Here is a 25878-nt window from a genome sequence, read left to right as displayed (position 1 = left end):
CCCACCCAGACCCCAAATCTCCACCCCCTCCTGCCCAGACTGCCCACCTGCACCCTGTTCTTCCAGACTCCTCATCCTCCACCTTTATCCTCCCTTCCAGACCCTGCACCCAAAACCCTCCTGCTCTCTTCCTCAGACCTTGACCCATGCCCACAGCCCACTCTTGCACGACCTCCCACTCTCCTGCACCACCCTTCCACCCAGATCCTCTATCTGCAGCCTGCCCCTGCCCCTGCAGCCCACTGTGGCCCAGCTCTTTTGCCAGAGGACACTTCTCTCAAGTGGGGGTCATTAGGGACAGCCATCTCTTAGCACCACAGTTACTATGGCAAGGAATTATTTTTCCCAGGGTTGCTTATAAGCTAAAATAAGCAAGTGGAATTGGTAGCTGTAAATACTCAAGGCCACCCTGTAAGTAAGAAAAAGGTGTTTGCAGGGCTTGGGGAAACAGCAGCCGGAAATGCCTAGGTAGGCACTGAAGCATAAAATAAACCATTCATCAATTTGCATGTCATCAGTTGACTTTATAACTGAAAGTGGCTTTAAATGGCAAAAGTTTGTTCATTGGCAAGGGTGGATCAGTTTCTTCAGTACTCCACATTTTGCAGTCTTGGTTTTGGTAAAACTATGCTCAGTGCTTACTCATCTTCTATTTATGACTGCATTGCAATGCCTGGCTAATATTGTGTAAGAGTGTTTCCCAAGTATGATGTTTAGAATAAATGTGATTTTTGAAAACAGCATTTGCAGCAATGGCGGCTTATGTGATTAACAATGTAGATTAGGTATCGAATGCCCATTTTCGATCCATAGGGACCAGCCCTACCATCTGTTAGTTTTGGTGGGTACAAAAAAGCCTAAGGTATGGGTTCAAGGCCCACTGAAGGAAGAGTAAGAGCTAAAGTAATTAATTTTTTTCTCGTAACTATTTTTTCTCCTTCCCTATAATGTAAACAGATAAAAACCAACACAGTAAACTCTTTGATATCTGGTAACCCTGGGACTAGGAGGTTGCTGGATATTCAAATATCCGGATATGTGGGAGGTTCCAATACGCTCTGGGCAATTCAGCACATGGCTGCACAAGGAGCAACTCTGGGTTGGAGAGTGGAGGAGCTGCCACTGTGAAAGAATGCCGATAATAGAGAAGTCTAGTAGTTTGAATGCCACTTAAAAGAGAGTTTACTGTACTCTGTTTCTGGAGTCAAGGCATGGAAAGTAGACTTAATCTCTTGGTGCTGAACAGTATTATTGGCATCAGTAGCATATGTTGGGGGACTGACCTCTCATTTCAAGCGATCAGTCTGAAGAGTTGGGCATGGGAAGGTTGGTCATTTCTGGAAGACATGGGAGATGCAAAATAAGTAAGTACCATTGGAATGCTTGTAATAGGAGAAGAAATGTCACTCTTCTCTTCCTTAATGACTGAATATTTGTTTAATTTAAAGGCTCTGAAACAGAGAGAGGCGATTTTGAAACTGATTTTGAAAAATGAAAATGTAAGTAACTTGTGGGGGTTTTGTTTTGTTTTTAAACTTCTGTGCATTGTCATGGTTGGAAACCTGCAGGGCAGTTGCAAAACTTTCCTTGTAACCAACCCCTTTTTGGCCATTGTGTGGATTATAATCAGAAATATTCTAGTAGGCAGTCTTTGAGTGCAGTGTGTTTATGACTGGGAAGGTTCTGCATTTGGGTGTGACCTCAGATTTCAGAGGTAGAGTTGTCTAACAGATGAAACATGAAACTATTGTGAGAAATTGGATTTCTAATCTTGCTTTTGATAATGATTCACTGTGTGGTTCAGGGCAAATTACATTATCTCTCTGTCAATGAAACATTTTCTCTAGATGATCTGGGAGGTAGCAATGTATGACACTGCTGCTTTAATCCCCCTGCTTCTTCATCAGGAAGAAAAAGTGTTGCCTCCATTAATCTTTAGTTTATTAGGTGGGACGAACATGTCAGAGTAGAGAAGAAACATGAGACTGGGAATATCCTTTGTATTTTTACACAATTTTACCACTGTTGCTGTTGACATAATATAAAGCCTCCATGCATAGAGGCACCATAATTTGCAAGGGAGTTCCACACAGAAGGAGTGGGTTTCAGTGTGGAGGGGGACCTCAGCAATGCAGGATCTAGGTGGTGCTTACCTGAAGCAGCACCTGGAAGCAATGGCCTGTTTCCCTCACTCTGGCTCCCATGTGGAGGTAGGGCCATGCAGCTCTGTATGCTGCCCCTTTCTGCAGGTCCAGCCCCTGTAGCTCCCATTGGCTGCATTTCCTGGCCAATGGGAGCTACAGAGCTGTTGCTTGGGGCAGGGGTAATTACTACCTTCTAAAGTCTGTCGGTCCCTTTAACAAAGAAACCACTTTAACTGTTCACCTAGTTTCCAGGTAGAGGGTTATTGTCCTATGTTGTGCATATACTTTGCTAATATTTCTTTTTAGTTCCTGAAAGGCAAAACCCTGATTTAAATCTAAGACAATAATAGTTCTCTCACAGTGACTCTTTCATATATTTAGTAGAACATCTTACTTGCCAGTTTTCACACCTCTTGCTTTATTTTCTGGTAGGTGGACAGGCATGTGGACCTCCTGCAAATTGCTAAAGACACTGATGGATTTTCTGGAAGTGATCTGAAAGAAATGTGTCGTGATGCCGCACTCCTGTGTGTCAGGGAATATGTTAATACCACACATGAAGAAAGGTGCTTGTTATTTATATCATGGTCACCAAACTGAGATTGAGTGCCCTTTGTGCTAGACCCTGTACAAATAATGGTGTCTTCAATTTTAATGTTAATAAGGTGCTTTAAAAACAAATGAATTATAGACATCTATGGTGGTTTTCCCTCTAGACCAATCCTTACTAGACACTCAATAAATAATCCAGTGAATGTATCTCTTCATTTTGATGATGGATGCAATCAGAATTTTGTTGAAAATGGCTTCAGTACTATTATGAAATACTGTGATAAATGGTAAACATGAAAGATGCAGCATAATTTTATTAAGGTGTTTTTAATGGGATCGTTTATGTACATAAAACTACACTTTGTATAATGTTTGCAGGATTGTTTCCCCATGCAATCCTTATAGGCTGTAGCTGTGGCTAGTTGAATTACACAGTTTGTCTTCTCTGGGTTTCAGTCATTCACTCTGTGCTGCTGCCAAAGCCCTAACCCATAAATTCTAACCTGAAGGCTCCACCGCTTCTGTTATAGGGTCATTGCCCCCATGCTCACCTTTGTGTGTTCTTAATCCAAATCCAAGATCAAATTATCCATAGATATAAAACCCAGAAATTAGTGAACACAAAGTAGTCTCCTGTTTCCTTATTAATGGTAGTGTTTAGCAGTAGTTTAAGAGCCAAACAAGATTGTCAAATTTGAGTTTCTTGTTGAATGAGTTCTTTATTTTAGCGTCCACAGCAGAGTTCTTTGCTAACAATACAGTGAGGTGCCTAAAGAGGAACCCACACACCCTTTTGTTGTATGGACCATGGTCTTCTACTTCAGTATGTGACTGACTCCTGAATATTGTAGCAGGATGAACCCTCTCTAGTCCAGCACCCTCAGGACCTGACCAGTGCTGAACCAGAGAATTTCCTGAATCACAGGAGGTCACTATTTTCTAGCTGCATTACCAACACTTCCACTGCTTACTGGGCTCTTAGAAGACACTTATGGGTAAATTACAGCTAAATAACAGCACAGCACACTGAGAGCTAGGACTGGTGGCTGTAAACAAACTTTAGAGGACCACAGGAAACTTGGCCACACCCATGGTAAGCAGCCATCAGCTAACTGAAATCATGCCTGACAATGGATGTTGCTGGACCAGAGAGTGCCAGATTAGAGAGGGTCAACCTGTAGTAGAATAGCTCTCGTGAACACATTGCTCCTCCCCCTGTTTAGGTCAGTTACATCCACTGATACAGCAATGAATTATCTATATTTAGTATTCTGTAGTTTATGGCACTGTACTGTTGAGGATTATTTTAAAACACGTAAATTTTGTGTAACATTTGAATCATGGTGGTTTGTGTTTTTCTTTTAGCCATGATGAAGATGAAATTCGGCCAGTACAACAGCAAGATCTGCACAGGGCAATTGAGAAGATGAGGAAGTCAAAAGATGCAACACTTCAGAATGTTTTAATGCATGTTAGCTTAGATTAAGACTAAACATTGTGTTTGCAGTTTCTGATGTGACCTAGTTTGGTGACTTGCACTGTAATCTGTTAATAAATGAGTGTGGGGGGGGTTGGGGGGCAGGGTGTTCTTTCAATAAGGGAGTTAAATGTTTCATTTCTAGAAGTTTTTATACACTGAATTATAAATTATTGAAATCTGGTAATCTTACAGAAATGGGTGTGGCAGACAGATCATGAAGTGAAACAATATAGTCCAGTCCATACTGCTTGTGGTTTGTCAAACTACCAATATGTTGTAGCAGCCTTAAAGCAAGTTCTAATGTGGTACATGTTTTGGGGGACAGTGGAGATACGGAAGTGATTGAATTCCGGTTCATATATATGAGTATGAACATGTGTTTATATTAAATGTGTATATATGTATCTCCACACATTTTTATATGTAGGCATAAGCTGTAGATAACTTGAATATGGGAAATCTTTTTTTTTTTTACTTAATTACTGAATGAAACTGAACCAGAAGATGTACAGATTAAAAGACTATTCAGTGCACATTGATCTTTTTTTCTTAAGCAACTCTTACAAAAAAAGCAGAATTTCTGCTTGAATTGAGATTTTATTTTACTATGTTTAAGTATTGGTGACTTTCACATTGTTTGAAATCTACATTCAGTAGAAGTCACAAACTAATACATATATGTATGAATATTTTCAATTTTATATGAAATCCTGCTATTAGGCTCTTTTGCTTTTAATGCCTTTTTTTTTAATTTATCTTCTGAGTTGAATAAATAACAGTAGAACCTTGCAAACTGGTCCTTCATTAAACCCTCCATGTTATAATTCCTTAAAATTATTCCTCTGATTTATTATATACTGGTCATAGGTTATGTACTCATGCTTTCATTCTCTTGAATACATGTGGTGACATACTACACAATGCTATGAATTATCACAAGTTTCATTTTAACATAGAGGGGAAAAGATATTTTGTGGAGTTTTGCTTTGTTCCCTTATAGGCTGATTTGCAAACCTAAGGAAGTCTATCTGAGTCTGTGGTCATTGTGAATTAGTGATGTTCTGCTGTACTTGTTGGCAACAGTTGAACAAATTTATATAATTTAAGAGACTGATAAATGTGAGATGTGAAACTTTTTCAGTCTTAATATTTAAAAATGTAGCTTTATAACAGCATTATGAATTGTGCACTAACCAAATGCATATATACTTAGCCGAAATGCCAGGGATGTTCAGACCTGACTGTCTTATGTGCAGCTAGCATATATTAATAAGAGGAAAGTTAAATAAGCATTGAGAAGCAAGTTAAAAATAAGATGAAGAAATCTGAACCAGCCATCCTAGGATATAAAGTGTTAAAACAGGAAATCAGAAGTTTACATTTAAAAATACAGTGGTTACAAAAACGCCCTTTTCTCTGAGAACTTCAGTTAACTGTTTGTAGATCAGCTGTTCAAATGATGACATTTTAATTCAGCAACTTGTTTCCTCCTGCTCCCTCCTGCCATAAAGATTGCCTTTCTCCTATCTAATGTTGGTTTTGTTTTTGGTATTGAAAGCTCTAGAGTAAATGCACCCACCTTTCAGTCACCATGGAAGAGGAAAATGAGATTATGCCACAGTAAAGAACACTAACTGGAAGTACAGTAAACTATCTGGCAATCCCAGGAGGTTGATGGATATTCAAACATTCTGGATAATAAAGAAGTATACCTAGCAATGCATCACCCACCCACCCACACTAGATATTAAACAAATAAATGTATGCAGAGTTCTTTATTTACCAGCAACAGCAGTATTGTAAACTGTATTTGCTGTGTTAATTTTATTTACTTATGGCTAAAATGCCGGTTATTTGACAGTTCTGGATGATAGAATGCCAGAGAAGAGTTTACTGTAGTTGGAATTTTAATCCCAAATACTTCAACTGTAGGAAAGTCACACAAATAATTGTGGAGTTTCTAATAATGTACAAAACTGTATCCTTTTAAAAAGAATTTCTCCCCTGGGAAGGAGAGCTCTTCAATCCTACGAAAATAACAGGAGCAGCACTGGATGCTGATCCCAATAAACATGTTTCACACACTGTGGCCCTGCTTTCTGTCTGCATGACAAGAAGCAGGGGAGAGTGGGAAGAGAAAGCTCTGTAAGGAGCAGTGCTTCTGAGTGAGCTAGACTGGGAGCCCTGTGATTGGGTGGGATTTTTTTTCTCCTCAAGCTCCTAGACAAGTGTCACTTAGCATTGGTGCCCTTGGGGATGTCACTGCTTCCTGTTTGAGAAGAAAGTAGCGTTTTGAGACTGGAGCTTCCTTGTGTGTGGCCCTGAATGATGGTGCTCCTGCAGCCACCATTCAGCCTTCACTGGGCCAAGGTACAGGCTTGCAACTTCATTTCATATGGTACAGGTACTTTGTGCTTTCTCACCACCTTGAAAATCTCAGCAGCATCAGTGCATGCTGCTGTCTGCTGTACCAGGTGGTCCTGGAGACTCCCCTCACAACAGCTGGTGACCTTGGCTCACTCCCATGCACCGTCATCACTGCATGTCTGAATTACAGGAGTACATTATAGCTGGTTATGACACCCTTTGGAAAGGCTAACTGACAGGCAGTGCTGCAGGGCATCTTGTTAATGCTGGCTCCCATAAGCCCCTGAAACCTGGTCTCAGCTTACTTCCGATAAAATTTAAGTTCAAGGTTTCTGGCCTTACCTTCAATAAGCTCACACTGGCTTTAGCCTGGCTAGTTAAAGGTGTGTAAAGCTTCAGGAGGGGGTGAGGAGCACAGACTCAGGGATGGAGTTTGGGTGTGGGATATGGCCTCTGGGAAGGCATTGGGAAAAAGGAGGTGGTGAGGGGGGGTTGGTCTCTGGGAGGGAATTCTGGGCTAAGGGGAGTGGAGTTTGGGGGTGCAAGGGTATGGGTGGAGAGAGAGTGTAGGGGAGGAGGTGGAAGGTAAGTGATTATCAGAAGTACCCCCCCTTGCAGAGGCTCTGGGGGAGGGCAGAGGTCTCCGAATGCTGCTGTCGGTAGGCACTGCCTCTGTGTGCTTCCCCTGGCCTGGCCCACCACCCGGAGGCCTCTGCCACCAGCACCTGCACAGTGCAGCTAAAGCGGCTTCCTGCATGCGTTGGCTCCCCGAGTGGCTGTCGGTGTGTTCCTCTAGTCCCGAGGCAGGGGTTATCATATTCTACTCCCAGGCATTCACAGCAGGAGCAGTACATAGAGATCACCTGCCCCAGGCTGCAGAGACCTGCTGACAGCCACGGAGGCACTGGGAAAGCAGCTCTAAACCCACTCCAAACCACCTAGAGGCAGCAGGCTGGGCTGGAGGAGAGCCCCAGCCCCAAATTTTGGTGGAGCCAGGCCAAGAATATTCGTGGTGCCTGGGCCCCAGGGGCCCTTAGACCTCACCGTCTCTGAAGTTGAATGCTGACAATCTGCAGTACCTTACAGATAAGTTTGGCTGTGACTATATGTCAGAAAGCCATTGGCTCCTCATTGCTCTGAACTTACTAGTTAAATAAAAGTTGTAAAAAATTCACAAAATCACAATCAAATATTTATACACAGAAATTTATTTGTACCAAAAGTGAATATTTAATAGTAGAGTGTCAAGATCAGACTGTTATGAATCACAAGACATAAGGCACAAATTCCAGTCTCGGCTTAATAAATAGACTACAAAAATATAAGTGAATGGATTCCAATCAGAAGGCATCAATATACTACACTATTTTAAAGGCATAATAATACATTTATGTTTTGCTGTAACCATTTGGATTTACTGCATTTTTAACACACCATTGTTTTAAGGTTAAAAATGTTTTAAGGTTAAAAAAATGCAACAATGCTACTTAAAATAGCAAATATTCATTATGAGTCACAGTAATACTTTTGTCTTTCAAGTCCCTGCCAGAGGGCCTGAATATAAAAGGCACTTCTAATATATTTTTAATTTCTAGTGTTATGGTTGTAGCATTTAATTTCTTGAGGCACGTGCAACTTACGGTTCCTTTCTCTAGGCTTTTAAAAGCAACAAGAACCTGGAAACATTTGAAAAGTGACATGCTTTAAAATTAAATTTTGTATTGCGCCTGTAATTATGTGCATTGCACAATGGCCACAGCAAAACAATTTCACCTAGCTTAGATATTTTACTAACCTAAATTACAAAAAAAAGCATGATGGTTTCACTATGAGTAGATCCTATTAATCAAAATGCAGAACACGAGGAATCCTCTTAATTTCATTTTAATCAGCTTTTGGCCAGTTTTAGGAGACCCATTGGAGTATTCCGACAAACCCATATAAAGCTGCAAGACTCAGACAAATAATTTTATATTAATTTTTACAGTAATTGTGTATACATTCCAAAGAAAATGAATAATATACTACCATGTTCATGAAGGTACTAAGCGCCTACCACTTTCCAGGAATATCAACCACAACTTCGACAAACTCTCATATGCTGACGTCTTCCCAGTAGCCCCTGAAAGTAGGTAAGATTTGGAGCGTGTTCTAAGGCAACAGGTTTGGCTTATTTGAGCCACTAGGAAAGTAGTGAGTTACAAAGTCTAAAGGCATCCTGACAAACAATCTGTGAATCATTCCTTCTCTTTGAGACTGAGGGATCTTCAGTGTCAACTATGCCTATGCTACCTATAAACATGGCCAGAAAGTGCAGAGAAGAGAGTTGACTTGTCACATATGGAGAGTCCAAACTAATCAGCGCTTACTAGATCAAAGCCAACAACTTTCAAATCACTGAGACACACAATCCCAGCTGATGCAGACTGCTAGACTGGTAAAGTGGGCCTGCTTCCCCAGTGATCAGACACATCCTGCACCAGCTCCCAATGGGTTTATGAGGCAGCTCTCAGAAGTGTTCACTTAGTAATCACAAAGTGGCAAACAACAATTGATCATAGTAGCCAAACCCATGTTTGAAAGGGTGGGCCATTTTGAGTAGGGACAGGCCCTGGGCATCCACCTCTGCCCCGCCACGCTCCAGGTGTGGGGCCCTGGCCAACACCTCCTGCTCTGCAGGCCCACCACCTTCCCCTGTACTGACCTAACCATGACTCCTGACCCCCTCCTCAACCAACCTGGTGAAGTGGGGCCCAGCCAGCCGAGAGGCTGCAGTGGAATGACATGGTAAGGACTGTCTCTCACCCGTGCCCCAGTCTCTGGCATATCGTGTTAAAATGAAGCAGACAATTTTTCCTTCATTGGAAAAGCAGAAAGTACATTAATAGGCTGCTGGTCCGTGACTTGTGTATATTTTGGTCATGCAACTGAAGGGAAAGTCTGCATGCATACAGTGTTAATGCACAGCCTTGAGGGGCTTTCTGCAGTTACAATCGATACATTTAATTAAAACAATTACTATAATACAATAAAAAAATAGAAACAATTACTTAAAATGTCTAAAGCTAACCCTTCTGAAGGGTGGAGGGGCAGCAGAGGACCTATCCTTCCCATATGGAAAATACAAGCAAGGGAATGTGTTAAATTCAATCTCTCCAATTGTTTACTATAAAGCAAAGTATTTTTTCTAGCTTTCTCAGTGATACTTTTTCCAAACCTCCCAGAGTCAAAATGACCATTCAGGAACAGGTGTGGACAAATTTTCATAGACTTTTCCATTGGAATCTTTGTATTTGACATCATCAGCTTTTGTACTCAAAAAGAGGATAGAACTTTGGGGTTGGCTTAACATTCTAGAGCAAGGGCAGGCAAGATGCAGCCTGCAGACCGGATCTGGCCTGCCAAGCCTTTTAATCCAGCCCGTGGCCCAACCCTGCAGCAGGGAGCAGCACCACTTAATGTAGCTGGCTGCTCCCTGTGGCTGCTCTGTGCTGCGGATGAAGGAGAACTTTGCATGCTGCCCCCACCACCAGCAAAAGCGCTCGGTTCCCATTGGCTGGTTTCCTGGATAGCTACATAGGAGTTAATTAGTCTGCCTCTAAAGATGTCCAACTGGCCAGTCCCAACATTGCTTTGGACAATCATCACACAGAGCCACATTCTTCTATAAATAACAGACCTACTGCTGCTCCCTTTGAGACTGAAAGGACAATACCCAATAATTTAGCGGAGGAAGGCCAAGCCCGAAACCTGTACATTCAAACCCAGTTTGGGCCTGTTACAAAACATTCTGCCCTCTGATTAGGATATTAAAAATGCCAAGTAAGTGCTCATGAGTTCAGTAAATCATTCGATCAGTGCTGCCTCTTACCGCCAATATTTTTAAGGGAAAGTAGAATTAATTATTTTTTTCCAGTGATTTGTAGTATTCAGTTAAGACTTTCCAAGCTTTTGGGGCCATGAACCCATCAGGTGGATTTTCACCTTCCCGAGCAAGCTTCCTCATGCGTGTCCCAGAGATGAAGTCAAATTCCTCATGCCTGCCACAGAACACATACGCAGGTGAAACCATTACATTTAATCTGCCCAAAATGCATCAAAGACAAATATTTTCAAATTCATTTTTTCTGCCATCTCCAGAATGTGATCTGAAAATTGCTGGCCCAGTCTCTTCACTAGCTCTGTGAATGTTTATCTTCATGTGCGAAATTACCAGCAGCAATAAGATGCAATGGGAACTTGCTCCAAAGGACCTCTATTTTCATTATTACATTATATCATCTACTATATATTTTAGAAACTGTGTCTGTCTGTCTGTCCCTCTGGGAGTCCGTTTGTGAACTCCTCCTAAATGGTAAGAACTCAGACTACCAAATTTGGTGTGCAGCTTTTCATGATCATAACTTAAAGCAAAGTAAGGCTTTGGTTGTGCCAGGACAATGCGATGTTACTGGAATTCAACTGTTTCTCATAGACTGGAAGGGGAGGGATCTGATAGGTGGGACTGTTATACTGCAGAATGACTGCAGGGGGCAGCAGGGGCCAGGGTGGAGAAAGGGACAGCTTTCTGCTAAATATTTTAGAGAGTTTAACTGTTCGTGTGTCTGTTTGTCTGTCTGTCCTCCTGCTAGGGGACATGCACCTCTCCTGCGCCTAAAGGAGTGGCTTTGCACAGGCACGTCTCACCTGACCGCAAGCTGCTGGAGTGAGAGAGGGCTGGGGTTGTCCTTGCTCCCTAGACTACCATGGGTACTGAACCGCTCGTCCCATGCCCCATGCTAGAACAATTATTTGAGTTAAGGACCCAGCAATGCCAGGCAAATCTTCCCATTAAATAGAAGACACTCTTCTAACAATGAGAAGGAACATTTCACCAGTTGTTTCCTAAGTGTTATAATTTCTTTATCTTTTTGCTGAAGATCAAGCACAGCATTAGTTTCACATGCACTAATTTCTTTGTCTGGGAGTTGTCTTGTACTGGTAGGTCAACAGACAAAGGGCTTTTTCATCCCTTATGTTCTCTATTTCCTTTACAACCAACCTATCTCTAATGCCACACTTTTCCTTTCTTCTGCTAATCTGCAAACCTTAAAAAAACATTTAAAAATTTAATTAAAAAATTAAATATATGGGCTACTTTAAAGCAGGTTATCATTCACTGTGTTACCTTTCTGGATTGTAGAAAACCATGGCTTTTTTTACTTTATTATATGCTGCAACTCTGAAAGGAATGATTTCCACTGACGCCAGGCCTGGGGCCATGCTAAGGACCTTTGCTCCTTGTGAGGGCTCATACAAGTCTTTCTTGGTCTCTGGATGGGGTATGCCAGCAGGGTCTCGGCCTACAATGTAGAAATTGGCTCCTGCAATCATCCGAGCCCTACAGTGCCACTGAACCTGTAACAGTACCATACAAAGTATCATTACTGTCACAGTTTTTGTCTTCCTTTAATAAAAAAATGTTTAGAAGTTAGATGGTGTCCCTACTTGGACAAGCATGAAAAGAATCAGAGGGGTAGCTGTGTTAGTCTGTATCTGCAAAAACAACAATAAGTCTTGTGGCACTTTATAGACTAACAGATATGTTGGAGCATAAGCTTTTGTGGGCAATGACCCAGGCTCCAAAATATCTGTTAGTCTATAAGGTGCCACAGGACTTTTCATTGTTCATGGAAAGAATGACACACTTCAGCAGACTACGTGTAGTCTCTGATTATTGATTTATTCACTCACCTCTCATTTATCACTGCTTTCACTTTCTCTGCTTAAATAAAACAAAACTGGACTAAAATTACCTTTCTGCAAAGGAGGAATCTAGTGCACACTGTAGAAAGGGAAACTGATTTTGTTCTATTTTTACAGCTGTAAGAATTAATAAGATTATTTGCTCTCTGTCTGACCACAGAACTCCTTTAGTGAAACGATTTCTGAAAACTGAGAGGCCATAACCAAAGAAAGCTGAAGAGTGAACTCACCTCAAGTCTCTTTATTTACTAATAATTGAATATAGGCCACAATTTAAGTATGGCTGTTTGGATAATTGGGGCTTCTGGGATATGAGAAAGAATAAGACACCTTTAATTACTTTAATATTAATTCCTCTCTCCATAGGGACCACCAGGAACTAACTACCATAATCTTGGCTTTATATGGGAGCTAGCCAGACCACCCCAGCCACTTCTAGCATCCTAGAGGTCAAGTAAAGCCACCATCACTCTTCAGTCCACTCCTAGACTGAGGTTTGACCTTTTTAAAATTTGAATCCCTGGTGAACGCAATGACACAACAAAGGTGTAGCAAACATTGAAGAAAATACGTAAACATACTGTATGACTATTAAAAAGCCCCTCATTCACTGACGCTTTGGGTATTGCATGGTTTCAGATAGAGGAGTGGGACAGTTTTATCACGTAGGAAGCCTGCTTTTAGACTGTTTTGGTAAAATGCTGTATTTTTATTTGTATTGAATGCAGCTACAACACAGACCAACAAAAGCAAGGGAGAATATATTAACTAAAAAAAAATGATTGCCTGAAACACACCTCAATAAAAATGACTCATATAGTCCTTGTTTTTAATCATATGTGTTTAGGTTGTATCCACAACCAAGATTACTAGATTGCAGACCCAGTTCAGCAAAATCTAATCTGATGATGTATGAAGCAAAATATCCAGCTGGACTTTTTCAGATATCGGTCTGATCCTTTAATCCTGTCAATTACCACATCGTCTCAGACTTGAACTGCAAGCAGAGTTGGTATGGAAGCTATTGATAGAGAATGACTGTGGAATCTCAGGTATCACTCATTACGTCCCTTCTGTGAATAAAGCTATATTTATGGATTTAAAATTCTGTGACTCTGATGTTACTTAGAAATACATTGTTACTTAGAAATACATTACCTCTGTTGGACCAGCATATAACATGGGAGAGGGGAAGACTGCAACAACAGTTGACTTTGGATCTAGGACACATTCCTCAAGTACAGCTGCATGCTGCTTCATTCGCCACACTAGAGGCACATCATCATCTTTGGTCCAGCCTCCTAGAGGATGCAGCAGAAGTACAGGATGCTTATAGCCTCTTTCTAGCAGCTGGTGTCTGGTGTCCTGCATGAGCAGAGCATGACCATTGTGGACAGGGTTGCGCAGTTGGAATGCAAATATGGCATCTAAGAAAGAAATATTCAGAACAGTGTCATAAGCCTAATAAGACGATTAACTACTACACTATACTCAACACCTAACAGTAAGTACATTTATACGCTACGTAAGTTATGAGCATCAAGTTGTGATAATCTCTACCATTTACATTCTCTGGTATCATTATTTGTATGAATTATCTTCCTCACCATAGTGCTGCTGATCAATCTCTCCTGCCCTCAACATACCTTTCCAGACCTGTGGGTCCCACACATGCCTATCACAGCATGTGTTGGGGTCTCATCCATTGCATTAAATGTCCCAATAATAACTACATGGATGAAACAAGACAATCACTAAGCTCACAAAGAAAAACGTTGAAAGACAAAAATATCACAGAATTCATGGGTGAACACTTTTCACAAAATGATCTCTCCATATCTGCCCTCTCAGTCCTTGTTCTCGAAGCAAATCTGTGCAACACTTTCAAAAGATGCGCCTAGGACCCTAAATTCATAACTAAAAATTATGGACTGAAGAGAGACACCAGATTTATGGTTTATTGCCATCTGTAACCTACTCATTCCTATTCTCTGTCCTCATGGCTGCAGAGGTGTTAATGGGCCACTTCATCTTGAACAGTCCCTCAGGATGTGTGTTAATTACTTAGGCTGAACAATCTGTTCTAGGCCACCTGGTATTTAGCTGCAACACACTGCAATGAAAATCCCAAAGCTGACCCACAACAGTAGACTCAGGGTCACAGGGCTTGGGCAAAGAGGCTGTTTAAATGGGCTGCTGCCTAAGCCTGAATGTGTACACTGAAACTATACAGGTCTGCAGGCCCAAAGCGACCATCAATGTGTAACTGCAGTGTAGACATACCCTTTGAATACCTTTCCCAGACCTGTAACAGAGCTTTGTGCAGCTCAAAAACTTGCCTTTCTCACCAACAGAAGTAGGTCCAGTAAAGGCATTGCCTCACCTATATGCCTAGGGTGCTTGCAGAATCTCCATCACTGGAGTAATTTAAGAACAGGCTGGATAAATATCTAACTGGGATGGTATTGACGGTGCTTGGTTCTGTCATGAGGGCAGGGGACTGGACTCGATGACCTCTGGTCCTTTCTTGTACTCGTGTTCTATGATTCTATGGTCTCTCTAATGTTGTTGAAATTTTCCAGGCACTGACACAGTGGTGTTTCAATACAGCAACTCTTTTCATCTACCAACAAAGTTCTAGCTTGGAGGTGCCACAGGTTTCATCCTCTCATCCTTCTTGTTTTGGGTGAAAACACATCCCAATGGCAGGAAGAGAGAGGGATCCGCTGTAAGACGGTCTGTAGTTAACCAGGGAAACGTGTGCAATGGAAAATAAGAGTTTGGCACAAATAACACTCCCCTCCATGACAAGCCAGCGATTTATACTGACACCTCATCTATATAGCACTAAAATACTCAAATTATTATTACTAAAAATATTTTCTTTCTAAGCAATGATGAAAAAACTGCCAAGCCCTTAAAGTTGTTTATTATTAGATGCAGGAATTTAGAAGAGAAGACTAAACCTAGACTTACATTTAGATCTACAGTATGAATTCATTTTGGGGCTGAGGATAAACAGAACTGTTAACTATTTATATAATTTTGGGTCAACATCAGCAAAATAATCCAATGCAAGACGTCTGTGACATTCCTTATTTTCACTTCACACAAGTGTCACAGGAACAACTCTGTTAGAATTCTTAAAGTAGTTTGCATGCTGCAAATTAGCTATCAGGACATTATCTAGCTTCAGCTCCACTGTATCATAATTCCTCTCATGACAGTTGTCTCAAAATGAGGATTTTTGGTAGGAAGACAAAGGATAATTAGGCACTAGCCCAGCTGAGACTGCAAAGAGGGTGCAGTGTCACAAAGTGACGTGCTCACCAGCTTTCATTTCTTTAAACTTCTGTCTGAGTTCCAGTGGTGTCAAGCGATATTGGTCCAGTCCATCATTCCATTTGATTCTCTCTAGTACAAAAAGATCACCACCAGCCAGCCAGTCCCCACTTTCCATCACCATCTACAAATCATATATATATAGACACATATATATTTATTAGTTATGGGATTTCTGCTAAATACTAGAACTTTTGCATTCATCTTATCTTTCATTACCCACCTCAACTGTGCAACTACTAGCAGCCTATTGAGTGGTCGCATATAATCCAATCTCTCCCTGAAACACAGGCCTAGAGAAGCGCTTGCTGGTTCATCTAGGCTAGTTTCCTGTGCTCTGGTAGGACCAAGTATACTTGGACCCTCCCTGACCAATGTTGTCTAACCTGTTGTTAAGAATCTCTAAAATGATGGAGATTCTACTACCTCCCTTGGAAGTTTAGTTCAGTACATAAATATCCAGATAATTAGAAAGTTTTCAGCCCTCTTCTATTTGTCCAACATTCAATATTTTTCCATCTCCACTGAATATGTCCTCTTCATACAACTCTGAACATATTTAAAGGCTGTTCGCAGGTCCTCCTCTTCTCTGCCCCATCCACAGTCTTCTTTTCTCAAGCCTAAACATGTCCAGCTTTTTTAACCTTTCCTCAGAAGTCAGGTTTTCTTCATATTTTATAATTTTTGGTTCTCTACCCTGGAATCTTTCCAATTTATCTACGTCTTTCTTAAAGTATGGTGCCCAGAACTGGACATACGTCTGCATGTAAAACCTCACCAGGGTTGATACAGAAGGATAATTACCGCTCTCTCCCATTAAGAAATAAGCATGATGTTCAGGGAGTGCAAAAACATGTCAAGAAACCAATTCTGCCATGCAATCCTAATGACATCTTTTCCAGTGAATGGTTCCCTGCATTTTACTGTAAGAGAGTACCAAAAACATCATGTATATTGCTAATAGGAAATGTACTATTCCCTGCTGTCTAGTTGTCTTAGGCTACATCTGCAGTAGGCAAAGTAAGATGACCACAGATATGCAATTCTAGCTATGGCAATTGCATTGCTAGAATTGACGTATCTGCGCTCAGCTAACTTGGCCATCCATAATGGGTAAGGTCGAGGGGAGAGTTTCTCCTGCCAAACTCCCCTACTCCTCAAGTCTTGCCAGGAGTATAGGGGTCAGCTGTGGCCCCTGAGAAGTTGATTTCGTGCATCAACACTAGACATGTGAAATTGGGCCCTGGAAGATCGACCCTGTGTGGGTCAATCTTCTGGGGTAGTGTAGACGTAGCCTTAGTTTTTAATTTCTCAACACTTTCTATTGCAAACAGGGAAATTACTAACACACTCACTTTGACATATGGATGCTTCTCACAAGTCGTCCCCCAGACACGTGCACAGCGCTCCTCCTTTCTGTGTTCATAGAACTCTGGATTTCTGAGGATTGCTATTTTTTGGCCTCGATATTCAAGTGCAAATGCAGTGCAGCTGTCCAGCCGTTTCTTATCTTCCGTAGAAACAGGGAGTACAATAGGAATGCTCAGATTAATAATGCTATCTGCAAGGAGAGTACAAACATGTTTTAATATGCTTAAAAGGACTGAAGCATTCCAAACACACACACAAATAAATGGCTCTTCTGAAAGTGTTCTGATAGAGGAAGACCTAATTCAGAACTGTAAGAATGATCACAGACTCTGGTCTAATGATCTCATTCAACTAACCACATGACCACACCGATTTTACTCTGGGTTCCCCTCACTCCTCTTTTAGCTTGGAAGCACACCCATTTTTTCCTTACAAGAATTAAAATATATAAGAAAAGAACCATTAAACAATTCAGCCATTGTAACTGGGCCATTTAAGACAAATTATTTCATTCTGCTTTGACATATAGGTAATATTCATGCCACACAGAATATCTGAGATTTTTCTGATACTCTGCTGATGTAGCATCCTGGAGATTTTTCATGTGATGGTTTTAATATTATGTAGATTTTGCCATTTTTTTATTTTATTTTTTAAAATACTTTATCGTTCATCTTTGTGTATCAGTTTTCAATATGCTTCATGCACTATCAGGTTCTTAAAATGTAGTCATGAGTGATCCAACCAGGTAAATTTCCCTTTGATTAAACCTCCATGACTGAAACCTGCTTTCAAAAATGAAGGGCCAAGATCCCAATAATACTATGCAAGATTCTGGCCACAGTCTTTGTTCAGAATCTTTAACATATGCTCAGATGGAGCAGACCTGACCTGAGGCCTAGCTAACAATGGACAAGACACGGCAAAAAGGAAAGCAAAAACAAACTTTTTTCTATAACTAAGTATAAAACAGAGCTGAGACAGCATAACCTTGGGTGTGGAACAGTAATTGGGTGCATTAATACACTGGTGTATTAACAAACATGTAAACCTGAGCCATGGGTAGAGCACTCATGTAATCTTTGGACTATTGGCTTATTGTGCTCGTTATGTCACTAAATCGTTAAATCATGGGAAACAAGAGAGATTCCAGAAGACTGCAAAAAGGCAAATATAGTGCTCATCTATAAAAAGGGGAATAAGAACAACGCAGGAAATTACAGACCAGTCAGTTTAACTTCTGTGCCAGACAAGATAATGGAACAAGTAATTAAGGAAATCATCTGCAAACTCTTGGAAGGTGGTAAGGTGATAGGAACAGCCAGCATGGATTTGCAAAGAACAAATCATGTCAGATCAATCTGATAGCTTTCTTTGATAGGATAACAAGCCTTATGGATAAGGGAGAAGTGGTGGATGTGGTATACCTAGACTTTAGTAAAGCATTTGCTATGGTCTCACTTGATATACTTATCAATAAACTAGGCAAATACAACTTAGATGGGGCTACTATAAGGTGGGTGCAAAACTGGCTGGAAAACCATACTCAGAGAGTAGTTATTAATGGTTCTCAATCCTGCTGGAAAGGTATAACAAGTAGGGTTCCACAGGGGTCTGTATTGGGACTAGTTCTGTTCAACATCTTCATCAATAATTTTGATATTGGCATAGAAAGTATGCTGCTTATGTTTGCAGATGATACCAAGCTAGGAGGGGCTGCAACTGCTTTGGAGGATAGGGTCAAAATTCAAAATGATCTGGACAAATTGGAGAAATGGTCTGAAGTAAACAGGATGAAGTTTAATAAAGACAAATGCAAAGTGCTCCACTTAGGAAAGAACAATCAGTTTCACACATACAGAATGGGAAGTGACTGTCTAGGAAGGAGTACGACAGAAAGCGATCGAGGTTATAGTGGACCACAAGTTAAATATGAGTCAATGCTGTTCAAAAAAAGCAAACATGATTCTGGGATGCATTAACAGGTGTGTTGTACACAAGACACGAGCAGTCATTCTTCCGCTCTACTCCGCGCTGGTTAGGCCTCATTGGAGTATTGTGTCTAGTTCCAGGTGCCACATTTCAAGAAAGATGTGGAGAAATTGGAAAGGGTCCAGAAAAGAGCAACAAGAATGATCAAATGTCTAGAGAACGTGACCTATGAAGAAAGGCTGAAAGAATCGGTCTTGTTTAGTTTGGAAAAAAGAAGATTAAGTGGGGACATGATAGCGGTTTTCAGGTACCTAAAAAGGTGTCACAAGGAAGAGGGAGAAAACTTTTTCTTCTTGGCCTCTGAGGATAGAACAAAAAGCAGTGGGCTGAAACTGCAGCAAGGGAGGTTTAGGTTGGACATTAGGAAAAAGTTCCTTACTGTCAGGGTGGTCAAACAATGGAATAAATTGTCTAGGTAGGTTGTGGGATCTCCATCACTGGAGATATTAAAGAACAGGTTAGATAAATGTCTATCAGGGATGGTCTAGACAGTACTTGGTCCTGCCATGAGGGCGGTGGGCTGGACTCGATGACCTCTCAAGGTCCCTTCCAGTCCTAGCATTCTATGTCTTGTAGCAGGGGATCAGGAACTCCCAGCCCACTGCTGCTCTTCGCCCATCAGCACCCTAAATAATTCAATGTAATCAGCTGTTTGTCAGTCTTAAGCCGTGTCTACACGTGCACGCTACTTTGAAGTAGCGTCACTAACTTCGAAATAGCGCCGGTCACGGCTAAACGTGTTGGGCGCTATTTCGATGTTAACATCGACGTTAGGCAGCGAGACGTCGAAGCCGCTAACCCCATGAGGGGATGGGAATAGCGCCCTACTTCGAAGTTGAACGTCGAAGTAGGGCACGTGTAGACGATCCGCGTCCTGCAACATCGAAATAGCGGGGTCTGCCATGGCGGCCATCAGCTGAGGGGTTGAGAGACGCTCTCTCTCCAGCCCCTGCGGGGCTCTATGGTCACCGTGGGCAGCAGCCCTTAGCCCAGGGCTTCTGGCTGCTGCTGCGGCAGCTGGGGATCCATGCTGCATGCACAGGGTCTGCAACCAGTTGTCGGCTCTGTGGATCTTGTGTTGTTTAGTGCAGCTGTGTCTGGGAGGGGCCCTTTAAGGGAGCGGCTTGCTGTTGAGTCCGCCCTGTGACCCTGTCTGCAGCTGTGCCTGGCACCCTTATTTCGATGTGTGCTACTTTGGCGTGTAGACGTTCCCTCGCAGCGCCTATTTCGATGTGGTGCTGCGCAACGTCGATGTTGAACGTCGACGTTGCCAGCCCTGGAGGACGTGTAGATGTTATTCATCGAAATAGCCTATTTCGATGTCGCTGCATTGAAATAAGCTACTTCGATGTAGGCTTCACGTGTAGACGTAGCTTTATTGAGCTTAGCAAGCGAAGTGACACTCTGCCAGGTGTGCATAAGGAAAGCCTCATGCTTGAGTCTACACGGTGTCAAATTTTTGCTCCTTTAACAAATTATTCAAAAGTATGTTTAAAAAATCAAAAGTGCAACCCCAAATCTACTAACTTAAATAAAACCAACCTATACTCAAAAACTGAGTCTACATGGGCAGCTTCTGTTGACAAAAATGGGCTTTTGTCGACAAAATTTACAAAGTGTCTACATGGTTAAAGTGCTGTGTCAAGTTAATCAACAAAACTCAGCTGTTCAGTGGGCAGCATTATCCCTATTCCCGATCAGATATAATGCCTCTGTCAACACTGCTTCATCAACAGGGTGCCTGTGTAGACACTTCTGTCTACGGAGTGAGCTTCCGGTTCCCTGTTCAGCCCTGTTTGCAGAACTTCCGGTCAGCTGGCCAGCTTCCAGTTAGCTGTTGAGAGAGGGCAGCGCAATCTGGCCACTCTCTGTTGACAGAGCAGATTGCTTTTTCAATCTGATTTTCTGTGTAGACTCTATCTGTCAACAGAGGTGTTGCTGAGGTTTCTCTGTCAACAGAGGCTGCCCGTGTAGATGTGGCCAAAGAGGCACCTCACTCAAGAGATGAGCTACTACAATCTGATCCAAATGATGTTTCATTGTTATTTTCAAGTGCAACAACAAAACAGTAGTTTAATCTGGAAGCTACAGGCGTGTGGATTATTGTGGTGAGGTCTTCATGATAGGGAAAAATTTACAGCCACCAGATCAGCAGTTGCAAACAGCCCAGGAGGCCACCAGAGTCACCAGGAAATCCAAAAGCACGGATTATGATAATGTGATCTTCAGATTGCAAACTGTGTTGACAAACTACATTTGCCCTGTTCCCAGCTTCATTGGTTTCATCTCATGAAGTTGAACATAAATGCTGATTAAATTAAATTAGCTTATCAGGCACTGGGACCAGTGGAAAGACCACAATTGTGGGTTTCATGAACAGGAGTTGTAGTTTTGAGTGTCACCTGCATATTCGCAATGTTGGAAGTCAAACTGTTGATGGCAAGTAAACACTGAACACGAGTGGTCGCAACACAGAACTCCACGTACAGAAACTTTTACAGAGGAAGAGACAATATTAATTTACACTTTTTCTAGTCTGTCAGGGTCTGTTTTTCATTCCTTATTTACTTTGAACAATATCTTACTTAGCAAGTACTCAGTGAAAGTGAATTATGGGGATATTGGATTTGTGGCCTTGGAGGGAAAACAATCAAATTCACTATTTCCAGCCATTCTCTTAAGCTTTCAATAGCAAGTCACAGAAACATAGAAAATTCATGTTTGAAGAGGCTTCAGGAGATCATCTAGACCAATCCCCTGCTCAAAGCAGAACCATCCCCAAAGAAATCACCACAGACAAGGTTTTGTCAAGCCTGGCCTTAAAAACACAAAGAATGGAGATGCCATCTCACCTGTCCCCGCACCATGTAACCGATCCCAGTGCTTCACCACCCTCCTAGTAAAATAGTTTTTCTTAATATCCAACTTAGACCTGCCCACTGCATCCTCAGACCCTTGTTCCTTGTTCTATCATCTGCCACCACTGAGACTAGGTTGGTTCCACCCTCTTTGGAACTCTCCTTCAGATAGCTGAAGACAGTTCTCAAATACCTCCTCATTCTTCTCTTCTGTAGCCTAAATGAATCCAGTTCTCTCCTCATAATTCATAGGGCCACAGCCATGTGTGGTGCATCAGTAAGGCAAAGGGAGGTTCTGCCATCCCACACAGAGGCCACAGACATGCCGCTGAAGAAACCCCTACCTAGTTCCATGTGTCTGGTGTTTCTGCTATGGTTCAGGCAGGTTCCAGGGCAGCTGCCTGCCCCAGAACCTGTATGGAACACATGCAAGCTCACATTTCAGTCAATGATTGCAGTGAATGGGTGCGGGGGGAGAGGCAGTGGGGGCGAGACCATGTATGCCGTTCAGCCCAGCTTGAAGGTTGCATCAGAAGGCAGTCTGCTGACTGGGTCCTAATGCCTGTGACCTTCCCCTTCTGTGTGCTGGGAGGGGAGCCTTCCTGTTCTCTGTGCCAGCGCTGGGGCTGGGTAGGGATGTAGAGGGAAATGAGGGAAGGGTGTTGGGGGTGGGGGAAGAGGCAGTGGGGAAAGAATGGGGAGTGGAATAGGGCAGATGGAGGGGCATGAGTGGGATGGAGAAGAAAAGGGGATAGTGGAATCGGAATGGGAAGAGAGTCTGGCATGTGGTATCTCCTCAGCAGCAGTTGGGGCTCCCCATTGAAGATGGGGCTCCCCTCACCTTGACAGGCCCTGCCCCTTACACTGGGTCCCTGCCAATTAACCCCTCACACCCAGATCCCCACCTCACTGAGCCCCCGACAGATGCATCTGGATCCCTGCCCCTTCAAGCCCCACTTCCCTGGTGCCTAACTTCCCACAAACTCCCATCTTCCCACACCCAGACCGCTCCACTGAGCCCAACCTAAGTCCCATTGCTTCTGTACCCAGAAGCCCACAATGAGCCTCTGTGCATCCAGAACTCCCACTGAGCTGCCCACACACAGGTTGCCCTGCACCAAATCCCTCCCTACTTGGATCATGCTGGGCTGAGCTTGCCCAGCCACATCTGCTATGCCTGGCACAGAGATGAAGGGCCACGTGGTGTTTCTGGGGCAGGGCCAGCCCTTGCACTGTGTCACAAACAGGTACAGCCTCACTGGTGAGTCCCTGGACTGAGGGAGGTGGGGACTTCAGAGTGATCTCCCACCTCAATGCAGGCAGTAGCCTGTGCTCGCCACTGCTAGAGATGTGAAGATTTGGGGATTTCTTAATTGCCCACCTGTCACAGACTTCCAGCCTGATGCTGAACCCATCATTTAAAACTTGATCTCAAGAGCAGTCTCTCCACAGATTTTAAAAGCCAGCAGATAGGGGACTTAATTAGGCTGTGACTCAGTTTCTCCATCCCATAAAGGGATCATCATCATCATCATCGTTGTCTGCCTCACAAAAGTTTGTGTGAACTCATTGGTTTTTGTTAGGTGCCTTGAGTTCATCAGCTGGGAAGTGCTGAGAAGTGTAATTTTGCAAAATGTTCTTTATAATTCCAAAACGTTTCTGCTTCATTCATGCAGCAGGAAGTTCTCCTGGAGTACAGAACTTCAATTTGGGGCTTTATGGGATGACTCCTCTTCCCCCTGTGTGATGTTGGAGCAATCTGCCAGAAGAGGCAGGGTTAGTGAGAGCAGGGCCCCGCTGCAGCTTCCTTTATCATCACTTTTCAAAGGCACACCGCACTGGCCTGTTTGCAAAGCCAGGACCAGTTGCAGCTGAGCAATAAATGGTCAGGAGGAATGGATCCCCCTCCATCTGGGCCAGGGCTCATCAGAACGTTCCCTCCATGGCCTAAGCTGGGCAACTAGGGTTTTTTTTTCACTTGTTCAAATTCATTGATGGGTGGGACAGGGGAACACTTGGTAGGGGAGGGCAGTGAGCTTGCATGGTGGGAACCAGGGGAAAGAGGGCTGTGGGGAAGGAAGAAAAGGGGTGGCAGAGGGAGAAGGGACATGGTGGCAGGGAAGAGAGGACATACTAGTAGGACAGGTCTGAACTCTTTTTGGTGGATGGGAGATTATATTTGCCTAGTGAAAACTGGACTGGGGGTATAGCATATGCTGGTCTAGTACATAAATCTGGCACCACTGGGCAGCCTCAGTGGGACATTTTGCTTTTTTGGTTCTATGAACTAATGGGTGCTATTGTTAAAGCAGTAGCCAGCCTGTATTTTACTAATAGGATGCCTGTCCTTTGGCAATCCTTATTCATTGTCTGAGGTGCTTACTGCTGTTGCAACAAGAAACATAGGAAGGGCTCAAGCTTGTTTGTGTGGAGAAGTGAGTATGAGATGGCAACTTTTGCAGTCTGATTCCAGCCATTTTCTTCCTGTCAGGAGGCAAATGCCAGCTGTGGGTGAGGCCTGACACCTTGTTTTACTGTGGGAAGAAAGGACAGAGATTTCTCAATTAGTTTAACTGCTGCTTATCATTATGTGTTCCCCAGGATCAATGAGAGGGGTTTGCAAGCTTCCTGCATATTAACTATCAGAGTATATAAAAATATGTGTCTGACATTTCTTATTTCCAAATTTAGTGCTTTGAATTTGGTAACTTCTGCATGCCTGGCACATGGTATAAAACATGCTCTATTTTTTGTTGAGAAAAGCTTCAGATAAGTGGTGGCTGTTTTTCAAATATAATTTTCTTGCAGTCAGGGATTTGGCTGGAAGAGGACAAGCATGCAGTGAGCAGGGACACAGGATTCCTAGGGAAGTGGGCAGGGACCTGGGCAGGGCAGGAGTGGGGCTAGGACAGGGCAAGAGCAGGGCCTAGGCAACAAAGATACTACCTCTCCAAGTGGAAGTTTCACCCAATGCCCTTGTCCCCTGATAGACCATGACCCTAGCCCTGTAATAATTTCTGGGGTCTTCTGCTGGACTCGCTCAATTTTGTCCATATTATTACTGCAGCGGAGAGCCCAAAACTGGCTGTAATACTCCAGATGTGGCCTCACCAGTACTGAATACAGGGGAATAATCATTTCCCTGTATCTGCTGGCACACTGTTGACCCATATCCAAATTCTTGTTTACCAAAATCCCCAGGTCCTTTTGTGCAGAATTGCTGCTTAGCCAGTCAGTGCCCAGCCCGGGGGCTTCTTTCTTCCTAACTGCAGGACTTCGCATTTGTTGTTGAACCTCAAATTTCCTTTGGCCCAGTCTTCCAATTTGTTTAGGCCTTTCTGGACCCTATCCCTACCCTCCAGTGTATCTATGTATTCCCCCAGCTTAGTGTCATCTGCAAACTTGCTAAGTGGACATCCATCCCATCATCCAGACCATTAGTGAAGATGTTGGACAAAACCAACCCCAGGACTGACTCCTGAAACACTTTGCTTGATACGGGCTGTCAACTAGACATGAAGTTGTTGATCACTATCCATGGACCCCAACGATCTAGCCAGCTTTGTATCCACCTTATGGTACATTCAACCAAGCCATTCTTCTTTAACTTATTGCCAAGGATTCTGTGGGATGCAATTTGAAAAGCTTTGCTAAAGTCAAGGTAGATCATGTAAATCAATTTCCCCATATCCACAGAGCCAGCCTTCTCATCAAAAAAAGGCTATTGGGTTCATCAGGCACGACCTGCCCTCGGTGAAATCATGTTAACTGTTCCTGATCACCTTCCTCTCTCCCAAGTGTTTCAAAATGGATTCCTGGAGAAAGTGCTCCATGATTTTTCCAGGGACAGTCTGCAGTTCCCCAGATTCTCCACCTTCCCCTTTTTAAAGAAGAGAACTACATTTGCTTCTTTGCAATTGGCTGGGACTTCTCCTGATTGACACAAGATTTCAAAGATGTTGGCCAATGGTTCTGCAATCAGCCAACTCTCTCAGCACTTTCAGATGCTTTAGATTCATCCCCAGGG

The 25878-nt window shown here is 42.8% G+C and overlaps 2 protein-coding genes across 6 annotated transcripts in view; one reads left to right on the top strand and one right to left on the bottom strand.

Moving 5' to 3' along the window:
• ATAD1 (ATPase family AAA domain containing 1) overlaps positions 1 to 5702 on the top strand; it is a 30666-nt gene extending 24964 nt beyond the window's left edge. For all 3 annotated transcript variants that reach the window (XM_074999521.1, XM_074999522.1, XM_074999523.1), the window contains exons 8-10: positions 1449 to 1499; positions 2577 to 2710; positions 4062 to 5702. In XM_074999521.1, the coding sequence (XP_074855622.1) occupies positions 1449 to 1499; positions 2577 to 2710; positions 4062 to 4182 (306 nt within the window). In that variant the 3' untranslated portion in view covers positions 4183 to 5702. The remainder of the gene's footprint in view (positions 1 to 1448; positions 1500 to 2576; positions 2711 to 4061) is intronic.
• Positions 5703 to 7730: 2028 nt separating this feature from the next.
• The window catches only part of PAPSS2 (3'-phosphoadenosine 5'-phosphosulfate synthase 2), a 66340-nt gene continuing 48192 nt past the window's right edge, over positions 7731 to 25878 (bottom strand). Inside the window, exons 8-13 of one of the 3 annotated variants that reach the window (XM_074999519.1) lie at positions 16986 to 17191; positions 15619 to 15754; positions 13447 to 13715; positions 11711 to 11940; positions 10415 to 10583; positions 7731 to 8665 (exon numbers count right to left, since the gene is read on the bottom strand). In XM_074999519.1, the coding sequence (XP_074855620.1) occupies positions 10442 to 10583; positions 11711 to 11940; positions 13447 to 13715; positions 15619 to 15754; positions 16986 to 17191 (983 nt within the window). In that variant the 3' untranslated portion in view covers positions 7731 to 8665; positions 10415 to 10441. Of the gene's footprint in view, positions 10584 to 11710; positions 11941 to 13446; positions 13716 to 15618; positions 15755 to 16985; positions 17192 to 25878 lie in introns of all 3 variants that reach the window. The other 2 variants (XM_074999518.1, XM_074999520.1) reach the window with 2 other exon arrangements.

Source organism: Carettochelys insculpta, chromosome 7, assembly GCF_033958435.1.
Source record: "Carettochelys insculpta isolate YL-2023 chromosome 7, ASM3395843v1, whole genome shotgun sequence".
NCBI lineage: Eukaryota > Metazoa > Chordata > Testudines > Carettochelyidae > Carettochelys > Carettochelys insculpta.
This window is presented reverse-complemented; position numbering and strand designations above follow the sequence as displayed.